This window comes from Dasypus novemcinctus, chromosome 22 (genome assembly GCF_030445035.2).
Source record: "Dasypus novemcinctus isolate mDasNov1 chromosome 22, mDasNov1.1.hap2, whole genome shotgun sequence".
Classification (NCBI taxonomy): domain Eukaryota; kingdom Metazoa; phylum Chordata; class Mammalia; order Cingulata; family Dasypodidae; genus Dasypus; species Dasypus novemcinctus.
This window is the reverse complement of record NC_080694.1, coordinates 57,915,203-57,936,146: the sequence shown is the minus strand read 5'-3', so window position 1 is coordinate 57,936,146 and position 20,944 is coordinate 57,915,203. Positions and strand designations below refer to the sequence as shown.

Here is a 20,944-nt window from a genome sequence, read left to right as displayed (position 1 = left end):
CCGAGGAAAAGGGATTCATTTTACCCTTTATATTAGCAAATACACCAATGTGTAAACATGAATATTAAAAAATGTTAGTATTAAAATTACATATCATTTTACCCACCCCACTTAGGATTCAAGGAACCTACGATGTTAGTCCTTATCTACAGATTTCAACAGCCAACACGATGGAAATGTTGTGCAAAATAAGGTGAACTTTGAGTCTGCCCCCAAAAAGGTACTAACAAAAAGCCCCTGGGTTACCATTTTGATTCCACAATGGATTAATGAAAATCACATTCACTATGGAACAGTCCAGAAGAATCATAGTGATTTACCTGTTTCAGAAATTAGTTGGGCACGCTAGTCCAAAGGGAGGCACAGAACAAGGAAATGGAGTAACCAGCATGAACAACGAACAAGCAAACAGTTAAGAGTACATCAGGAACATTTTCTAAAGACACAGACAGGGCTAACAAGAGAGCCACCTTAGTGGACCAGCTGATAAGTGAACAGAGGTCAAGGTCTTACCACCTCGGACATTTACAAGCTGCCCTTAACCCTTGTCTGTACTTCCAGTCCAGCTTCAATTCAAAGTGATACCGTGCGTATGACCTCTGGAGTTAGCGTGTTGACCCTTGGACCCTAGATGGGAAATGGTCTCCACAGCTCTACTGTCTCTACCATCCTACTACTGGGGGGAGCGACGGAGGGGATCAAACATCTAGCAACTTAGTCTATTTCTTATATTCTTGGAGAAAGAATATGGGACTTCCCACAGCAGCTAAAGGCATGCTAGTGGCATTCCTCTCCTTTACCTCTCTGTGAACCCACAGAAGGCCTCTGATAGTCATCCTTACTTGTGAGGCCTGTGTTACTCTAGGCTTTCTTTTGGTCATCTATAGGCATCCAGGCAACATCATTTTCCAAAAATGTTAATGATCTTTAATATAACCTGCTGTCTTTTATTTTAACCTTTTAGCATTTCAATTGTTTTAAGACAAGATGGGCATTCCTACTTACCACTGCCACCCCTTCCCTGATTTCCATTCCTCTCTAAAAGGATTCTTTCAAGCCATTTTCAGTTTCCTTGTAAGGAAAGATGCAAAGGAGGGAAATGGAGGGTGGGAATCAAGAGGGGCTATGTGATGACAGCAGGGCTGCCAGGGGCACGTCTCGTTCTCAGGTCACTATGACCTGGAACACCCAAGGGTCCTCCTTCTAAACCAAGACTTCCAAAGGCGGGAGCTACACTATTGAACCCTCTGTTCATTTACTCCCTGTGAAATGCCTAGAGGTGCCAGTATCTTTGAAGATTTTGCTTCCCTGTTTGAGGAAAGTCCTTTTCTAGCTCTGGTCACAACCCTGGTATAGCCAATAGGCAAATAAAGCTTGTACCCAACAAATTAATCTGCAGAATGGGTATGAGAAAGCAGGCAGTGTTATTTTCTTTTTATTAGGATCTCAAGCCATAAAGAGAGTACTCAGAAACACCTTCAATCCAAGACTACTGTTAACAATAAAAGAAAAAAAATAGGCTAATGGAGGAAGATGTGAGAGTCAGAGAGATCAAAATATTCTAAGATAGCAAATAAATCTAAAAACAAAGCAACCCGAAAACATGATGAAAGCCCCCTGCACATGGGTGATGACTTGTGCGGTCCTAGGATTTCTTGATAGGAGGGGCTTAGAGGCAGCATTCACTTTACTTAGGATAGACCCAAAAGTCAATTGTGTAGATAAAAGAATGGAGGAGGTAGGTAAAAGAAACGGCAGGCATGCTGAAGCCACACAGCCCCCATGGAGGACAACCAGATCTGATTGTAGGAAAGGACATTCATGTCATCAGGTTATCTTGCTTTACTCCTGCTCCAGCAAATGAGAAGCATTCATGCAGGTAATGTGCTTCTGAGAATGAGGGAGCAAGCACAACAGGCCACATGGTCTCTGGGGCCTGGGCAGGCTGTTCCTGAGCCATAGCAACCGTCATTTACCACAAGCTTTTCTTAGAAAGAACAGGACCTAGAAACCTACAGGACACATCAAGTGAGCCACAAAACAACTTTTAAGGTGCTCCTAATATACAAGGAGCCAGTTCCGGAGCACCTAGTAATGACTCACAAAGATGTCAGTCAGACCTTTGGGCTGAAAGCCTCAGCTCTGCTTTTCAGCTCTGTATTTGGTGCTTCATGAAGATCCAGCGCTGTCAATAGGCTTGAGCTGAGTTCTGAGCTAAGAAACTACTCTGCCTCCAAGGGCTACTGACTTAGGCCAAAGCTGAGACAACACTGAAGTACAGGGATAATTATTTTTCTTTTGAAATGACCCTCCTTGGGGAGAACCAGCCCAGAGAAGAAATTTCTTACCTTCCTGGGAAAATGTCCTGGGACTGGGCTGAGGGCTGCTCTGGCCATCTCTCTCCTTCTCTGAAGGAACTTTTTTCAGGATAGGTGGAAGAAGAGCAACTTTAGGAGAACTAGGGCCAGATGGAGAATCTGGGATGTCCTCTACGGAGACACAAACATGTGAATCAAACTGTTCGACAGACTGGATTCCAACAGCATAAGCCAGGTTAATTTAAATACAAATCACTAATAAGAAAAAGTCATCACAGAATTTTTCTGGTCGCAAATTAGCATCATGTTTCTGCTTAGTGAAGTAACATCCACAAATAATAGAGAGAGACATAATTAATACTCACTAAAGGGTAAAACAGCACAGATGTGTGTCTATCCTGCAGTCACAGAATTTCAATGAATTAATCTTTGCAAATTAGATCTGTAGGTCAACCAAATTTCCTTCTGCCTCAAACAAAATGGCTTTTTAGTTTAAAAAAAAATAGAATTTAAAACCATTCCCTTTAGGTGCTGTCAAATCTAATACAGTGGTCACAATATATACGTCCATAAAAATGTGCAGGTATGTATGTATGTGTGTATTAACATACATACCATGATCATTAAGAATAACCTGGAATTGTGGTAGACTCTTAGAACCACAAAGGACTTGCGTGATCACTGTGCAAATGAACTGATTAAATGACCTGCTAAGCTAAAAAAAAGATGGTGAAAATAAAGCTAGGGCCAGGACTCTAGTTTTTTCAAATTCCAAAACCAGTGCTTTTTCACTCTAACTAAAAGGATGAACTAAATTATGCTCCTTTAAATAAAAAGTTCATTTTCTCTGCTCTCTTACCAGCAAGTTATTTCTCAGCTCTGTGCATGTGTGTACACATGTATGGGTGTGAGTATATATGTGTGTTGTGTAAAACACAGCCCACAGCCAGGTTCCCTTCAGCCTCACACTTTCACTCCAGGTTTCCCCTTTGCTTCACCACCTAAGCAGGGATGATCAAGACACTGAAGGCACTGGCGCTTCCCACCTTCACTATTGCTGAGAACTGCTGCAGAACTGAGATGGTATATCTGGTAATGCCAGTGAACTCTCAAGTTCTATAAAAATACTAGTTTGTTAACATCATTTTCTATACACTGAGTACTAAGAAATAAATGGACACATTTAGTAAATAAACTAAAATAAAAGCTTCTTATAGCAGAATATTGGAAATCCGACTAGTTTTACATTCAAGACTTACAGTATAGGAGCCAAAATACTCTATAAACTAGGGTAGGTTCATTTTATGAGCTGTTTTCTCTCTTCGTGTTAGAGACATGGCTCACCGACAATGAAAGCAGTGAGCCTCCTTTTGAGTAGTCATTTGCTTTTTCTTTCTTTTTAAAAATTACACTACTGTCTTTGTCAATAGTCTCTCTACCCCTTCCCTTCAGAAGCTATACTGTTTACAACAAGAAATTTTTATACTCCCCATTGTGATAGTTAAGTACAGTCAACTGGGCCAGGTTATGGTATCCAGTTGTTGGGTCAAACCAACACTGGTCTGATTGTTACTGTGAGGCTATTTTGTGGATTTAAATCATTGGCTGATTACATTACAATCAACTGAGGAGACTGCCTTCAGCAATAAAAAAAGTCTCCTCTACTCAGTTGAAAGCCTTAAAAGGCGAAGTGACGACTGCAGCACTCAGAAGGAAGAATTTCCACCCCTACTTCAGCCAGTGGACTTCTCCTGCGGAATTCATCAAAACCTTCATCGCAGTTCCCTGTTTGTGGCCTGCCCTACGGAATTTGGACTTGTCCATCCCCACAGTTAAATGAGCCAATTCCTATAAAAAATATCTCACGGTATTTACTAGATATCTCTTTCCTTTCAGTTCTGCTTCCCTAGAGAACCCTAGTACACCCATCAAGAAGAACTTTCAGCTTGGTTTGTGAAAAAAAGATTAAGTAGAATCACTAAGAATTTGGACCACGTCCTAAGTGATTTGCTTCAGTTTTCTGAGGTGACCCCTCTTTGTGGCCTCTCTCTGGAATCTGTGCACTAATTTCTAGAGCAGCCAATGGGCTATGAGAACTAGGGAATGTCAACCAGCCTGGCTGCTGGGGGAATGAAAGGAACGTATGAGAGAAAATGGGAGAGACCCAGAAGTGGAATAAGCATGGGCACAAGGAATACTACCTTTATTTCTCATCTTACTCAAACTGTCTGCTTACTGGTGGGCATGCCCCGTGCACCCTACCTTATAAATACACGTGCCCGTTGGGGAGAGGTAGGGAAGCAGAGTGGGCACCACAGCTGTGGTGCCTTACTGTCTGGCTGCCACTTGCCAGCTGCCTGAGTTGGTAAACCTAGGACCTCTGACCTTGTTTCCTCATGTGTAAAATGGGGCCATGATGGTGATTTTACTCTGTGCCAAGCTGACTCAGTTAAGACCAGCTAATATTATTAGGTGGTAGATTGAATCACGGCTCCCACAAAAACAGGTTCAAGTTCCAAACCCGTTCTATGGGTGTGGACTCATTTGTAAACACATCTTGGAAGATGTCATCGGTAAACTGAATCAGGGGGTCCTAATCCAATGTGACGGAGACCTTAGAAGCAGAGGAAATTGAACGCCATATTTGTGGAAGCCCAATAAGGAGACTGGAGGAGACCAGCATGAGACAGAGGCACAGACTGACTGCCAGGAAGCAGAATGCAGTAGACTCTGGAGAAGGCATGGCCTGTCAAGACCTCGATTTTGGACATCTAGCCCTCAAAACCATGACAATGAATTCCTGTTGTTTAAACAAACCAGTTCTGTGGTATTTGTCATAGCAGCCCTGGCAAACTAATACACGATGATGATGATGAGCCCAATCTGACTATGTATCTCTACCTCTATTTGCCAAATTCTCATGTCAGAATTAAGCACAGGGATGAAGAACTGATATGGCCATTCACGACTACCCAGTCCACTTTTATATAGACTTATAAAATGTCCTTATAGAAAGTTAAAAAAGCCTTTGCAGGAAATAGGGTCTCTACTGCAACTTCAATTCTGTCTTCCAAGAGCTACAGCTCCCAAAGACAATACATATACAAATGGGTGTGGCCCCATTCCAATCCAACTTTATTTACAAAAAGAGGCCCAAATTTTTCCAAGCCCTGTTCTAAACTGTTGATATTCCAAAAAATACGGGGCAAAAAAAAAAAGAGAAACTTAAGTTTCCTCATCCGTGACCCGATCTTCAAATTGCAGCCTTTCAAAGGACCTGCACACCCTGAAGACAGATTTCAGAGCCCGAATCCAGCACTGAGGCTGGGCCAACATGACCCAAGATCGACTTTCCCACCCTCCCCACCCCCCCACCATGGCCCTGAAAGCAAGGACAGCCTCACAATCCCCACGTTTGCAGACAGTGGGCGCCACGTTGAATAAAGCAAGCTCTCACCCCGTCGCCTTCACAGCTCTGGCAGGGTTCTCACGTCCCCTCCTGCAGAATCCCACCCCCCCACACACATGTCCACCTTGCAACCCTCAGTGGAGTCTCGATCCCCCAGCTCCGGGAAGCCACCTGGTCACCGTGCGACACCCTTACCAGGCCGCGAGGCGGTTCTCGGTTTCTGCGGGATGGTGGGCCGTGCTGCCAGGCTGGGTTTGGGCGACTGAAGGAGGGGCTTTGGGCTGGTGGGTGTGCTGGAAGAGCTCCAAGACCTGGAGCCCGTGTCCGCTTTGGGTTCTGCTTTCGCATTCTTCTCTGGTGTTGCCAAACCAAAGCGGTTCTCTGGAAGACCTGGGTGTGGTTTAGGCACTAAAATAAAAATGGGCAAGACAAGCACACTCAACTTTAAAAATCAGAAGTCAAAGAGACCAACAATTTGGAGTTCGGCAAAGCCTAGTACATGATTTTTTGATCATTTACTGTCATTCCTTAACCTAGCTATTTCAGAGCAGAATCAACATGTGCTGGAGGGAGACAAGTTCTCTGCATAAAAGTGAGGAACTTGACAACAATGCTATCCCGAAAGCCTAACTCTGCCCAGATGACAACACTCACATGTAACCAACCAGCTCCATGACGTTATACAAGGAGAACAGGAGTGCTGAATGCATTTGAAGGTCTTTCTTGGATCAGGAACCAGATCTGGGCAAAACCAACTGCAGCACCCCAATTCTGGACAGTCATCAGATAGGGCTCTGGCTGCAGGTCCCCAGCAGGGGCGAGAATGGCTCTAGAAATGCCATTCCAGCCCCATCTCTCCCTTAAATTCACCAGACCACTGGTAAAAATAAGCTGGCTAAATTTGATTTACAGTCCAATGCTTTCTGCATGAATACACTTAAAGCTAAGGCATGAAAATGTTCAAAGAGCAAAACGAGGCTCCTAAAATGCAATTTACAAGTCACTCCCCCAACACCTTCCATTTAAAGGATCTGATTCTTTTGCTCCACCTGAAGTCAGAGCACCAAAGGACATGTCCTCTGATGCTCAAGCTAAAAGGGAAGAAGATTCCCTCATATTGAACAAAAGAGCTCTTGTCCACATACATGCATGGCTGATTGTTAAAAACAAGAGCCATGTCTCTTACCTTTTATTTTAAGCCTAAAAGGCAACAAGATTTGGGCATTAGTCTGAATGAAAAAGTAATCAGAATTTCCCCTATTTGGGAAATTGGTAAAGGCACCCTGTCCAAGTGGAACTGGGTGAGGTGAAAAGAGGTGTTTTTGCAGATGACATCTGGGAACAAGATTCTTGCCTCCCGCCCTGATTCTTCTTTCCATCACCTGTGGCTCTTGGAACCAGAAGGTAAGTGTGCTTCCTCAGGGGGTGACAGCCAATGGCTTACTTACCTGTCCCACTTCCTTCCAACCGTTCTATACTGTTCGAGGATAGGCTAGAAGGCTCCTGAGAGGCAGCGTCATTCCCAAGCTTCTAGAAAATTCAAGCAATACCCCCCCCCCAAAGAAATGTACATTTATTTAATGTGTAAGGGATAAAAAAAAGCAGAAAATAAATGACAACAAATTCGGGCTCCTTGACCCCACCCGCTCATGACTGTCTGACTCCTCTGCCTCCCTGAGACTTCCTGCTGGGACAAAGCTGTGAGAAATGTCTGGGGTCTGAAGGCGTGGCCGGTTCAGATGTGGGCAGCCGAGGGGCTTGGTGGCATCGCCTGCCTTTCTTGCTGAAGACTCGGGAGGGTCTGGAGCCTATGATGCTCCATGCCTCCCAGGCCAGCAGTGGGGCCACTCAAGCTCTACAGATCTTCCAGGTCCTCTCTAGGTTTTAGTTTCCAAAACTCAAGTTTTAAAGGCAGTGGAAACCTTTCCAATCTCAAGGAGTAAAACAGTCAAAAGGGGGGTTGAAATAAGTAGGACATCCTTGCACTGAGATTGCACCACAGGGGAAGTGAATTTGGCTCAACAGATAGTGTCCACCTACCACATGGGAGGTCCAGGGTTCACACCCAGGGCCTCCTGACCTGTGTGGTGAGCTGGCTCACATGTAGTGCTGATGTGCACAAGGAGGGCCATGCCACGCAGGGATGTCCCCCGCATAGGGGAGCCCCACGCGTAAGGAGTGCGCCCCGTATAGAGACGCCCAGCGCGATAAAAGTGCAGCCTGCCCAGCGTGGCACCCCCATACATGGAGAGCTGACGCAGCAAGATGACGCAACAAAGAGAGACACAGATTCCTGGTGCCACTAAAAGAATACAAGCAGACATAGAAGAACACACAGTGAATGGACAGAGAGAGCAGACAAGTGGGGGGGTGGTGGAGAAAGGTAAAAAAATAAATAAAAGATTGCTTCTTCCTTTAAAAAAAAAAAAAAGAAAAACGAGATAGCACCACCGGACACTGATCTATTTTTCAGAAGGCCAACTACAGAGAAGCAGGCTTTGGGATGGCATGAATTAAAAATAAAATCTACAAGAGGGAGGGGTTTGTGATAGCAAAGGCCAGGTAAGTGAAATGCTACTCGTCTCAGGGTAAGAGCTGCAACTGCCCAAGCTCAGAATCAGCAAACCCTCCACCCCCTGGATGAGACAGGTGCAGAAAACCCACATTAGCGTGATGCATTTAGACCCCAAAAAGCATGAACTGAAAAGCCAGGTGCTTGCTGAATATGCCCCACGTCTACTTCTGCCTAAAACTCAAAACGAGGCGGGCAGGTGCACCAGAAGGCACGATGATGCTGGCGCGGCAGCCCAGCCTTGGGGTGGCTGTTGGTTCCTGCTCATGCTGGGCTTGCGGCCAGCCTAAAAGCACACACGTCCTGAGGAGTCCTAGCTCGACGTTGGTTTTGATGCTATGGGAGGGATTATTTCAAACGCAGTTGAGATCCGACGCATGGACTGGGTTTACCGATCTGTCACGACCCCCCCAGGAGTGACGGCTCTAAAGAAGGAGCACACCCATTGCAGGAACACTGAGGCACGCTCGGTCCGACTGCAGAAGTTCCACCCTCCCTAGCTCAGGGAGCTGAGTAAGCCTCCAAGAGGAAAGGTGCACACGGGCACTGTGGCTCGGCTACCGCAGGCACGTTACTCGCCAGCGCCGTGAGAAACAATGCCAAGGAGAGGAAGCCCCGCGGCTCACTGGGCCTGGGACCAGGTCTTCAGTACTGTCAGCAGCCACCAGGTCCCAGCCAGGAGAGCAGGGATGTGTACACCCGTGCACTGGAGCTGCTGGGAAGACGGACCTGACCAGTGCCCTAGACCATCAAGCCTGGTGCTGGGATTTTACAGCCTATCAGAAGGCAGAGCATGTGTGTCCTGGACCCAGGCAAAAAGTCCAACACAGAACATCTTCATAGGGCCTGAAAGAGGGGGCCCAAGTGAGACACCCAGAACTCAAAATTTAAGGAGACACTTGCTCTCAGGCTCATGCAGTGCGGGGTTGGCACCTGAGCGTGAGGCTCTCCTTAAATTTTGTACTCTGGTGCCTCACTTGCCTGCACTGGGGGCAGAAAAAAAAAAGCAGGTGAGATCGTACCCAAAGAAAAGATATAGCCTCTAAGCACTTAATGCCTGTTATACGTCTGTTAATAAGGGATAAAAGCCATATCTTCATTCCCATGTTCCATTTTTCAAATACATGTATTAAATGTAAACAATGTATAGAGAATTAATCGAGAGTAGAGATACCATCTTTTTTTTTAAAAAAAATCAACTGTATATTGATATACAGCTGATGTATTGCAGTTTGATATTATTTATGAAAATTCCAAAAAGAGATATAGACTCTGTTTGTAAACTGGTCTGTTCCTCTGGGCACAATACTCTTTGATTAATTTAAATTCAAAGGCTTTATAGTTTACTTGATTAAATTAAGATTAGGGCTTTGATTCGACCACGTCATTAGGGCATGCCGGCTTGAGTCCCTGCCCCCTTGGTGGGCTATATAACTGGACACCCAAACAAGGAGAACACAGGAGCAGACACACGGGAACAGAGAGAGCTCTTCAGAGGCAGCAGAGGAGAGAGCTTGATCCTGGGGCCCCGGAGAGATTAGCCATTGGCCTGATAGCTTATAGATGACCTTATGAAGAGAACAGCGCATCTGAGCCCGGAAAGAAACAAGCCCTCCAGCCTACAGCTGAGATTGGAACCTGGGCTCACAGAGCCTTAAGAGAGAGGAAGGCTGAACCCGTTCAGACATCGCCATCTCGCTTCGACATTTGGCAAATGGCAAATTTTGGTGAGGCAGTACCTCTTATTGTACCTTGAGCTGGACCCTTTAGGGCCTTGTTAACAGTAACTTCTACCCCAAATAAATACCTTTTAAAAAGCCAACAGATTTCTGGTACTTTGCATCAGAAGGCCTTTGGCTAACTAATACATACTATTACATGACTAATAAAAAGCACACAATCATGGCATTTTAGGGTAAAATATACTAAGCTGATTTTTAAAAAAACTTTATTATTTATTGCTGTGATAAGTTTTAAAAATTCATACCCAGCATGAATGTTCTAAGGATTTTTACGATTGTTGTTTTTAAATAGACACTAGGTGGAGCTGGGGGATCATTAGTCTAGTCTTGAAAAGCTACAAACACTAAACCATAAGGGTTTTGCCACTTTGAGCCAATTTGTGTATCAACTCCAAAGCAAATGGAAAAAAAACACTCTTAGCGCCACTCATCTTCCCACTAAAAGGTGGTTCATCACCGGAAACAGATATTGAACAAAGGGCTCGCTAGCGTAGCTAGCACATTCATTGTGCTATTCCATAAAACAGATTAAAATGTAAACATTTCCTTGGGCGTGAGTCACCGATGATGTTGCAGATGTATTTATCCAGAATTTTGACCAGTGAAGGCTATCATACTTCCCTTGTTGAGGGCGCAGAATACAGGTATACAGCTGCCCCCTCCTGCCAGTTCTCTAAGGCATAAAGAGTGAGTTAGGGAAACGGACTTTGGCCCAGTGGCTAGGGTGTCCGTCTACCACATGGGAGGCCTGTGGTTCAAGCCCCGGGCCTCCTTGACCCGTGTGGAGCTGGCCCATGCGCAGTGCTGATGCGCGCAAGGAGTGCCGTGCCACGCAGGGGTGTCCCCCGCGTAGGGGAGCCCCACGTGCAAGGAGTGCACCCATAAGGAGAGCCGCCCAGCGCGAAGGAGGGAGCAGCCTGCCGAGGAATGGCGCCGCCCACACTTTCTGTGCCACTGACGACAACAGAAGCGGACAAAGAAACAAGATGCAGCAAAAAGACACCGAAAACAGACAACCAGGGTAGGGGAGGGGAATTAAATAAATAAAAATAAAAATCTTAAAAAAAAAAAAAAAAAAGAGTGAGTTAGGAGGGCTCTGTGACCAGGAAATTCCTGTATCAGGCTGGTGCCGTGAGAGAACTATGGGTGAATAGTTGTAAAATCACATGGGATGCAAGATTTATTCTAGAAGTAAAACAAAACAACCCACCACACCTGGGGTATGCTTTACTATGTATTTACTCTGAAAATTAATCAAGGTAAACCGTTTTTTGCTGACACTTCAAATAAAATAGATGTGATTTTTCCTTTCTTTGGAGAAGCAAGTTTTAAAAAAAGAAAAAGAAGTCAGGATAATGCACAGAGACCCAAGGCTGGCTTACCCATGGGTATATTCATCTCAGTGAGAGCAACAGGATGCAATCCTTCAAGCAGTAGAGAAATAGCGGGGGAAAGGAAAGGAAAAGGAAAGCCTTATACTTAAAAGAGAGATCTAAAGAATAAATAATCCTCTACGCTGATTGTGGGGATGCTCAGCAATTAATAGAGTCCACTATGAAGTGTTTTATATCAATGGACAAGTAGTCAATTAATTATAATTACGCCTTTAGCTTTTTTTTCTTTAGCCTTTTAAATCTGGATCATAGCAAGGAATTTTTAGTTTTGAAAAGGCAAATAAATTATAAAATAGATGAAAACCAGAATCTGCCTTTATAGAATGAGGTTTAAATATCTTTCTTTGCCTCTCAGTTCCCCCATCTCACGCCACATTCAGGACTCAATCTGGATTCAATTGGTTCAGTCTTTCCCCAGGTTTGGAGCTGCCCTGGAGAGTTCCCTAGTATTTCTGGGACACTCACAGAAGGCAATGGGGCAGGTGCAAAAAAACCCATGAATTCTCAGCCAGTGACCCACCTTCAAATGCTGTGGCTCTCCAGAAGAATGGGACTTTAGTGCCAAAGTAGAAAACACAGCCATGTTTTCATGGTCTGTGGTCCAGAGTCTTTAGAATTAAGTCTTTTGCGTTTGGATTTTTACTGAACAAACAGGTGCTCTCTCTGTACCACTCTTACCCATAAGAAACAAGTGGAGGCAAGAACACAAAGATAACCATCAATACAGGCCTTGGCTTACCTTCTGTGCACAGGCAGCTCTCCTCTCCTGCTTGGCTTTCATCTCTGCCAGCAGACCACTGCCCATCACTTGGACCCCATACCTTCGCCCTCCCTGTGGGCTGCTCTTGCTGTCACTGCGCTCCAGCTTCCCCACATCTTCCACCTGACTCTCTTCCAGGGAGTCAGGAGCTTTGGTCTCCTCTAGCCGTTCAGAATTGCCATTGTGCTCGGCTGGCTTCGTGTCTTTCCTGGTCGTGTCCACGGCTGGACTTCTGACCACCCCTTTTGGTGACGAAGGTTCATCTGTCATCAGGACAGTTGGTGGCCGCTCAGATTTGGATCGGGATTTGATTAAATTGAGAAAGCCACTTTTCCGAGAATCTCGCTTTTTCTTTTCGTCTCCCCCTTCATTAAGCTCGTGGGACTCTGAGCCCCTTGATCTCCTGCAATTGAAACGAAGACACAAATGCAGGTGGTTTTACTGTTACGCATTCCCAGAGAAACCATTCGATCTACAAATACGGCGATTGCTGCTCATACAGCGTTTCAACAAGCTGATGAGTCACTGCATCTAGGAAGTAAAGAGGAAGGGAGAACAACATCACATCCACACATGTGGATGCCAAGGCACACATGAAATTAAGGGTGAGAATCTGAAGATGCCTGTGATGGGACTGAAAGCAGAGCTGTGTTTTTCTATTTTTAAGTGCCCTAATCCAGGGCCTCTCTACTTAAAAGAACTTCCAACTAAACCGGCTACACTGAAGCAACAGGAGGGTGACTGCCTTGTTTAATTTAGAGGACACTTTAAAGGACCAGGTAGCTTTATATACTGCAAACAATCCTTCCACAGAAACTGGATAATATCTGCAATCCCACTCTTAGTGCTCAATCCAAACAAAGATTTAGACCCTTCCTTAAATGTAATACCAGTGAAAGAGACAACAAAATGAAAAGATAGTGAGCTTTGGTTGAGAGGTACCAGAAGGAGAATCCTCTGAAATCCTGGGAAGTGGGTGGGGAAAAGATGAAATGAAATGGATTATGTGGGAGGGATGACCAACAACTGTCTTTCCATCGGAGATGGTGACTGAACACCATTTAGTTCCCCCAATTCCCCATCAAAATTGGAGCAATGGATTAAAAAAAATTAGACAACATAAGGGCACAGGGGAGGAGAGGCAAAAGCAACAAAATCTGGCAGCCAAATGGTTATGAGTGAAAGCTGACTTTGAAGATCTGAGCACATGGAGACCTAAACCAGCAGTAGGGGAGGTCCAGAAGCAAGACCAGGTGCTGGCTCAGGAAGGAGAAGCAAGGGACACTGCTGGCAGTGGAGGAAAAGGTGGGGCTTAAAGAGAGGACTGGTGGAGCTCTGTTCCTGAAACCATTAGATCCTCTCTCCAAACCATAGAGCAGTGATGCCTGCCAGCCCCGTTCTCTCATTCTGGCCACCAGAACATGGCAGCCAGGTTTATGATCTTGAGACAGGACACCTTCTTGAGGAAATCTGACACAGTGAAGAGAAAAAAGCCAAAAACCAAAATCCTGAAGGGAAACCCTCCCTTCCAAGTAAATTGTCCAAGGAAGTCATCCTACCTTCAAGCCCACCAGGCAACAAACCCCACTCCCAAACTACCAAGAAGATCTTCGGGACTCCCACTCCATTTCAACATGAAAGATAAAAAATACTGCATTCGTGAAATAAGTAGAAGGTTAAAATGGGACAGCAAAAATGTAAAATTATGGTTGGAAGATAAAATGAGAAAATCTTTAAGAAAGTAGGGGGGGAAGACAAATTATTAGAAAATAGGAGTGAAAAGGTAAGAAAATTAATGGATCAATTTGACTAACAGAAGTTCAAGAAAAAGAGTACAGTGAACAAAGAAGGGAAGAAATTATGAAAGAATAATTCGAGAACAATTCCAGAGCCAAAGAATGTGAATTTCCATATTGAAATGGCTCACTGAGTGCCAAGAAATTTGGCTTAAAACTCCAACAACAAAAAACAAAAACACATTCCAGGGCTTATATATCATTATAAAATGTTCAGTGCACCAGGGACAAAGAGAAGATCCCAAACACTTCCAGGGAAGGCAGGGAGGGAGAGCAACAAACAAAAGATGAAGACTCAGTGTCTGAATTATTATAGCAGCGTTGGAAGCTAGAAGATATTAGGGCAAGGTTTTCAAAATTCTAAGTTAAAAGAGACTCCAACTTAGAATTTTATACCCAGCACAGTATTGATCAAAATGAAAAGCAGGCGGTTTTCAGAAGTTAACCCACATGTGCCCTTTCTCCTAAAGCAACCAGAGCGGGAAGTAAACTAGGGAGGAAGGAAACTAGGTTAAAGGAAATAGGAAAGCAATACAGGAACAAGCTGAAGGAAATCCTGGAAGATGGTAGGGGAGATCCCAGGGCCAGGGGAGAGCAGTGGACCTGGAGGGCACACTGGAGCCGGTCAGAGGGCAGAGTGACATTGTGTCTAAGAACCCAAAAATACTCGAATGTACTTAGAAGAGAGGTACACCTCTACTGGACAATTAGGAGATGAATCTGTGGTAAGATTACAGAAACGAAGGAAGGGAAAACTGGATGATGATTATCTCCAAGGAAAATAAAATGTTGTATAGGACAAGAAATATAATCAGCTATGAATAATATTTACATGGTTATAATGAGGAAAGAAACCACTAAGTATTGTAATTAAAATTATGACATAAATAAATAAAAAAGATGGGGAGAAGGCAAGAGCGTGCATGGGCGTTTTAAGTGTGGGTGGGAGGTATGGTTGGAGAGTGGCAGGCACTGAGCACCTGAGAGCTAGATTGTCTTCCTTTATGGTAAGGAGTCAATAGTTATGGTGACCATCTAAATCTGAAAACCATGACGGAGAATTAAGAGCAAGCTACTCAGGATTATGGGAAGCAAATAAAAACAACTAAAGCAAGTGACACTAGTTGCCTCTGGGGAATAGGGAGTGGGGAAAGAAACAAGGAACTTTTTATTTTTTGGTAAAATGCCTTTTAGAACATTTGCCTTTTAAAACTCTAAGTATGTATAACTTTGCTCTTCAGACATCCTTTACAGTACTTCATAACTCTACCTATGGCTAACCCTCTAAATATTGAGCTGGCAATAAAGCTATTTTTTTTTATTTCAAAATGAAATGAAAAAAAAACCCAACTTTAAGTAGATTCCATCGTTATTGGACAGAAACCTATCTGTGCACTGAACAGAAATCTCCTACATCAGTATCTGCAGAAAATGGATTTTACACCTTAAAAGTTGCCCAACTTTCATCTGGACTCTATTAAAGAGGAGGGTAGCACTAAAGGTAGAAGAACTCACACTGGAGAAGACAAGAACATATAAGGGGAAGCGGACTTGGCCCAGGGGTTAGGGCGTCCGTCTACCACATGGGAGGTCCACGGTTCAAACCCCGGGCCTCCTTGACCCGTGTGGAGCTGGCCCATATGCAGTGCTGATGCGCGCAGGGAGTGCTGTGCCAGCAGGGGTGTCCCCGCATAGGGGAGCCCCATGCACAAGAAGTGCGCCCCGTAAGGAGAGCCGCCCAGCATGAAAGAAAGTGCAGCCTGCCCAGGAACGGCACTGCACACATGGAGAGCTGATGCAACAAGATGGCGCAACAGGATGACACAACAAGATAAGGCAACAAAAAGAAACACAGATTCCCATGCCGCTGACAACAACAGAAGCGGACAAAGAAGAACACGCAGCAAACGGACACAGAGAACAGACACTCAGGGCGGGGGGTTGGGGGGAAGGGGAGAGAAATAAAATAAAAATAAATAAATCTTTAAAAAAAGAAAAAGAACACATAAGGCTGGGGGAAATGCTCACAAACCACCCCCCTAACTAAAGAGCAATTTCTAAAGTTCAGGAAGACGAGGGCTGCAGCGGTACCTGCAGTTTTCACGGGGACAGGCCAGGACCATCCCGAGCCATTCCCCCGAGCGTGAGGGAGGGCAGGCCACGTTCTAAGGGCTGTGTCACCTCCCATCACGCGAACGGGAAACGAAGCTCAGGTGCTGCTCGTGAAGAGCAGCCTTCCATCTGGGAAAGAGAGACCTGAAAGCAGACTGTCCGGAGGGACTCTGGCACTGAGCTCTGTTTATGCTGCTATTACTTGAGCCTTTTACATTGAGAATGTATTCATCTAATCCATGTGCTGTAAAAAAAATTAAAACCTAACAAACTCTCAAAGGATTGTGTGTGTGCTCTCACAGATGTGCACAGGGGACAAAAAAAAAAGTCCAGTCAGCAGTTAGAGAAAGAGCAATTAATTCAGGGGAGGATCTGTCAAGGGAAAGCTTCAAAGAATACATGACATTTAGGCTGGGTTTTGAAGAATGCAAGAAGAGAATTCTACCTAGGATGCCAGGCTTCGAGGTCAGTGTCCCAGAAGACAAATAATTGGGTCCCAAAGCTTGTAACATTTGGTAAGTTATTCAGTTACGGATATGACTTACTTCCACCTACCGTTCTGCTGAGGCAAGATAAGGCAAATCAGTCTACAGAATGGACAGGTTCCTTTTCCACCTGTGCCCAACTACCCACCCTCGGCTTATCAGGATGGTTTAAATTTGCTTCTGCATTGAATATATCAAGGCAAAGAATACTTCACGGACATAAACCCATGATATGAGTATATTTTAGGATGGACCTGCATTTAGTTGGAAATTAAATACCTTGGTACAAATCATGCTTAAGGGCTGGAGTGTTTCAGGTTAAAACAACTGTTAGTAAAAGTACCACTGAATTGTTTTCTAAGCAAACAAAGTAATGAGAAGATGCAGAAAGAACTTCTTAGAGGCTAACCTAGAAACAACTGCACTAAATCTGTTGCCACTTGACACTGTCTAGCAATGATTTATCAGCGTACGAACAAGTGAGAGAATCAAAAGCAGTAATGGCACCCTGCGAATGTTCACTGCACTATAGGGGCATCAAGAGGGGAATGTGGGGAAGCATGAGAAAAACAGCTGTGGTCTGCTTGAGACTAGTATGGTGGTTCTCCCACTTAAAACTTGCCTCAGCATAACCTAGAGGGTGTGTTTGAAAAAACAGATTGCAGGGCCCACTCTCAAATGTCAGATTCAGCAGGTCTGGGTAGGGGCCTGAGAATTTGCATTTCTAACAAGTTTCCGGGCAAACCGATGCTTGCTGCTGTAGAGATCACAGTTTGCAAACCATCGGAATAGTAAATCCCATTAAAACAAACTGGAATACATTATATATGGGCCTTCGTATACACTCAGTTTCATTTTAACTGTTAGAGAATTTAAATGTGAATTAAATAGCATTAGGGAATTGGCTCTGAACTCACTTGGAATCCATTTTGGTCACCTTCTTGGTGAAAAATTCATCTACACCTTCATCCACTCTTCCCATGAGTCCATTCTGTTCACCGTCTTGAGAGACTGTGCTGGCAGCCCAGACCTGCAGAACAAACAGCTGAGGGTTAATCCACACTCCACCAAACTCAGCCAGCATTTCCTGCTAGAGTCAAGGCTCTGTGCTGAGGCCACGGGAGCCGCAAGACTGGCTAATGCACCGCAGTGGAAGTCATGTGCACACAATTGATGGCAGGCCAGAGGGCACATACTGGGAAGCCAACACTTGGAGAAGGAGGAACGAAGCAGCTCAGACTTACCAGGCCCCATCTTGCCTATTCAACAGCCATTCCCTGCCCTCGGCCCTGCTCCCTTACTTTCTTGCTGGCAGAGCCCTGGTTTCAGGAGGTGAATACTAATTTGTATAAACCCAATGCCATATTCCCATCCCCTTGCCTTTGATCGGTAGGCATGGGTGTGAGATACAGTCCTGGCCAATGCGCCAAGAGGAGAACTCTGCTGGTGAGCTCGTGGTAGGTTTTGTTTCGGAGGAAAGGAGAAAATGTGCTTTTTTCTGCATGGTTATGTGAGGGAGGATGCCGTGTCGGAGCTACGGCAGCCATCTGGAGTCCACGAGGGACCAAGTTTGAGAACAAAAGCCAACATGCAAAAAGGTGGAAAGCTCCTGGAGGCTGGGTTGTGCTGCCAGATAAACCTGTCCTGGCTTTCAAGAACTCCAGATTTCCTGTTAGGTGTGAAAACAGGTATTTTTCACGTTTAGGTAAGTGGCTCATTACCTCCAGATGACACTTCCAAACAAGGACTGTGGGAGCCAACCATCAAGAGTCTGGAACCTGTGCTAAGGAGTGTGGCTTTACTTTGAGCTAACAATAGAATGGCATGACCCACCTGTGTCTTGGGCAGATAATTCTGGGAGCAGCACAAAAGCGAGAGATTTTAAGAGGGAAACAAATCAAAGACTCCTGGAGTCATTGACCCTGGAGGTGACTGGGGACTAATAAGGGCTGGGAGTGAGAATGGAAAGAAAGGAGTTGCTCAAGATGAGGTCGAAGTTTCTGGGCTAGGAAAATGGAGCATGGCTCTATGGAATTCAAGTTCAAAGAGGAAACCTGGGCATAGGATGAGGACCATTTCAGCCAAGTGTTTGAAGTGCTGTGGGAAACCCTGAGTAGACCTCGGGTCTCCTGGTGACAAGCTCTAATGAAACTACTTGGCACAGACAACTCAGAGCAAGCTTAGATGCTTGATTTGCTTAGTTACCTGGGGGAAACTGGGCACTTCTGCATACGTGTTGTTTAAATTTCGAAAAGACCAGCTGTCGGCTCTAAACAATGATCTACTTCATTAGGAAACTTCCATTACGAAAACTGTGTGTTTGAGTTCAAGTATGTGAAATGCTGAAGGGGGGACAGACTACAGATAAAAAAGAACCCATGAAACATGAGTGATAAAAACAACTATACCTCTTATCTGCATGGTGCTTTAAATTGGAGCAAGGCATTCGATGGAAAAAACTGATAAACACAAAATTCTAGAATTCAGTTATGGAGAAAGAAAAGCTCACTGAGGGAGCTGGATGTGGCTCAAGTGATGGGGCCTCCACCTACCATGTGGGAGGACCCAGGTTTGATGCCTGGGGCCTCTTGGTGGGGGAGAGGTCGAAGGGGCATGTATGCCCAGTGAGCCAGTGCCCGCATGGCGAGCCGAGTGCCTGTGTGGTCAGCCAAGGGCCTACGTGGGTGCCCATGCGATGAGCCAGGTCACCGTGTGGTAAGCCAGTGCCTGCACAAGTGAATCAGGGAGCAAGATGATGAGGCAACAAAAAAAGAGACACACAAGGGGAGAGTCAAGGTGGAGCACAGCAGAGACCAGGAAATGAGGTGGCACAATTGACAGGGAACCTCTCTCCATATCAGAGGTGCTCATGATCGAATCCCGGTGAATCCCAGAGGAGAAAGATGAAAAGGCAAAAAGAGAACAGATACAGAAGATCACACAGCAAATGGACACAGACAGCAAAAACAGCGGGGCAGGGGAAGGGAAGAAAAATAAAAAGTGGGGGAAAAAAGCTGAGAAAACTTTGATTAGAAAAGATAAAGTAGTACAGGACTTTCCTGTATTAACATTTTTCCTTTTAAAAAGGATAATGCAATTTCTACGGTAATAATAGCTCAAGTTTGTGCAATGCTTGATGGTTTACATGTGTCTTACCCATTAATACCTCACCCTTCTATTTACCAGTTGAGCTAGGTAGGAAAGCGTTTTGTCTCACTTTCTGGTTAGTCCAGCTCAAAGGGGCCTCGCACGGGGCCCCCGACAGAGGCGAAGGGTGGGGAGGAGACCAGGCCATGGTGTTAATAGGTGACTCCTTCCCTCAGTGGCTTCTCAAGTGATGCCCTTCCTGCTTGAGAAAAAAAATTAAGTTTTGCTTGTGTAATTTCTCCCTCAGCCCTTCACTTTCTTCCAGCTTTGAACCAGAATTCATGGCACAGAAGAGTCTCTGGGGACGCGGAGAACGTCAGAGGGGGTGGCATGGCCTGCAGCGAAGGGCTCTGCTTCCCCGCAGAGCTGGCTGGTTTCCAGGCTGGGCAGCACCGAGCAGGCGCCCGGGCGCCCTGTCGTTTTAAGGATAAAACGAGGGAGAGTCGACAGGTCAAGAGCAGGCCAGTCTCCCTGAGAAACTGTCAGGGAAATGCACTCCAAACGCATCTGCTAGAAGCCAAAGCAGGAGGGGGCAATGGCCTGTACGAAGGCAGCAGAGAGGCTGAGGACAAAAATGAAGGTGGTGCAAGGCAGTTCAAGGCCAAACACGCCGGCTGATTTAGCTCCTTTTCTAGAAAAAGGAAGGGAAAGGACACACAGACATCAGCAGTCCTCGGAATTCCATTTGATTTTGGTCTCTTCTGTTGAGAAGAATACAGTTCAGGCCGCGGAGGGTCATGTGGCTGTTGCAAAGGGAGAAGAGCATCTAGGAGATGGCAAGAGCCCCGAGCTGGCTGGGAGCAGCGCAGAGAAAGGCTCTGCGAATAAAATCTAGAACCACTGCTGGTGATGTCCAAGAGCCCCAAAGACGGCGGATTTTGCACCCATGGTGTATATGGAAATGTTGAAAGGACAATTTGTGATTGCTCTGACGATAAATCAGCATCGTGAGGACCACAGACAGGTCGGGCCACCTTCCATTTTCCCTCCACCAGGATTCCCGGGATGAACATGCTGGGAAACGGAGCAGGCAGTACACCAGGGCCTTGACAAGGCATCTCCCGATGTCTTTGCAGGCCGGACGGAGAGAGGTGGGTGGGGAGTGTAGGCAATTAGGTACCTGAGCAAATCCTTGAGCAAATGTACCCACGGAGTGCTAATTAGTGAGCTGAGGAATCACAGAATCTTATACGCATATATTAGACAGTA

The 20,944-nt window shown here is 45.3% G+C and overlaps 1 protein-coding gene across 4 annotated transcripts in view; it reads right to left on the bottom strand.

Moving 5' to 3' along the window:
- CARMIL1 (capping protein regulator and myosin 1 linker 1) overlaps positions 1-20,944 on the bottom strand; it is a 312,625-nt gene that overhangs the window by 7,116 nt on the left and 284,565 nt on the right. For all 4 annotated transcript variants that reach the window (XM_058285333.2, XM_058285334.1, XM_058285335.2 and 1 more), the window contains exons 32-36: positions 17,506-17,618; positions 12,175-12,598; positions 7,176-7,257; positions 5,923-6,135; positions 2,349-2,489 (exon numbers count right to left, since the gene is read on the bottom strand). In XM_058285333.2, coding sequence (XP_058141316.1) covers positions 2,349-2,489; positions 5,923-6,135; positions 7,176-7,257; positions 12,175-12,598; positions 17,506-17,618 — 973 coding nt within the window. The remainder of the gene's footprint in view (positions 1-2,348; positions 2,490-5,922; positions 6,136-7,175; positions 7,258-12,174; positions 12,599-17,505; positions 17,619-20,944) is intronic.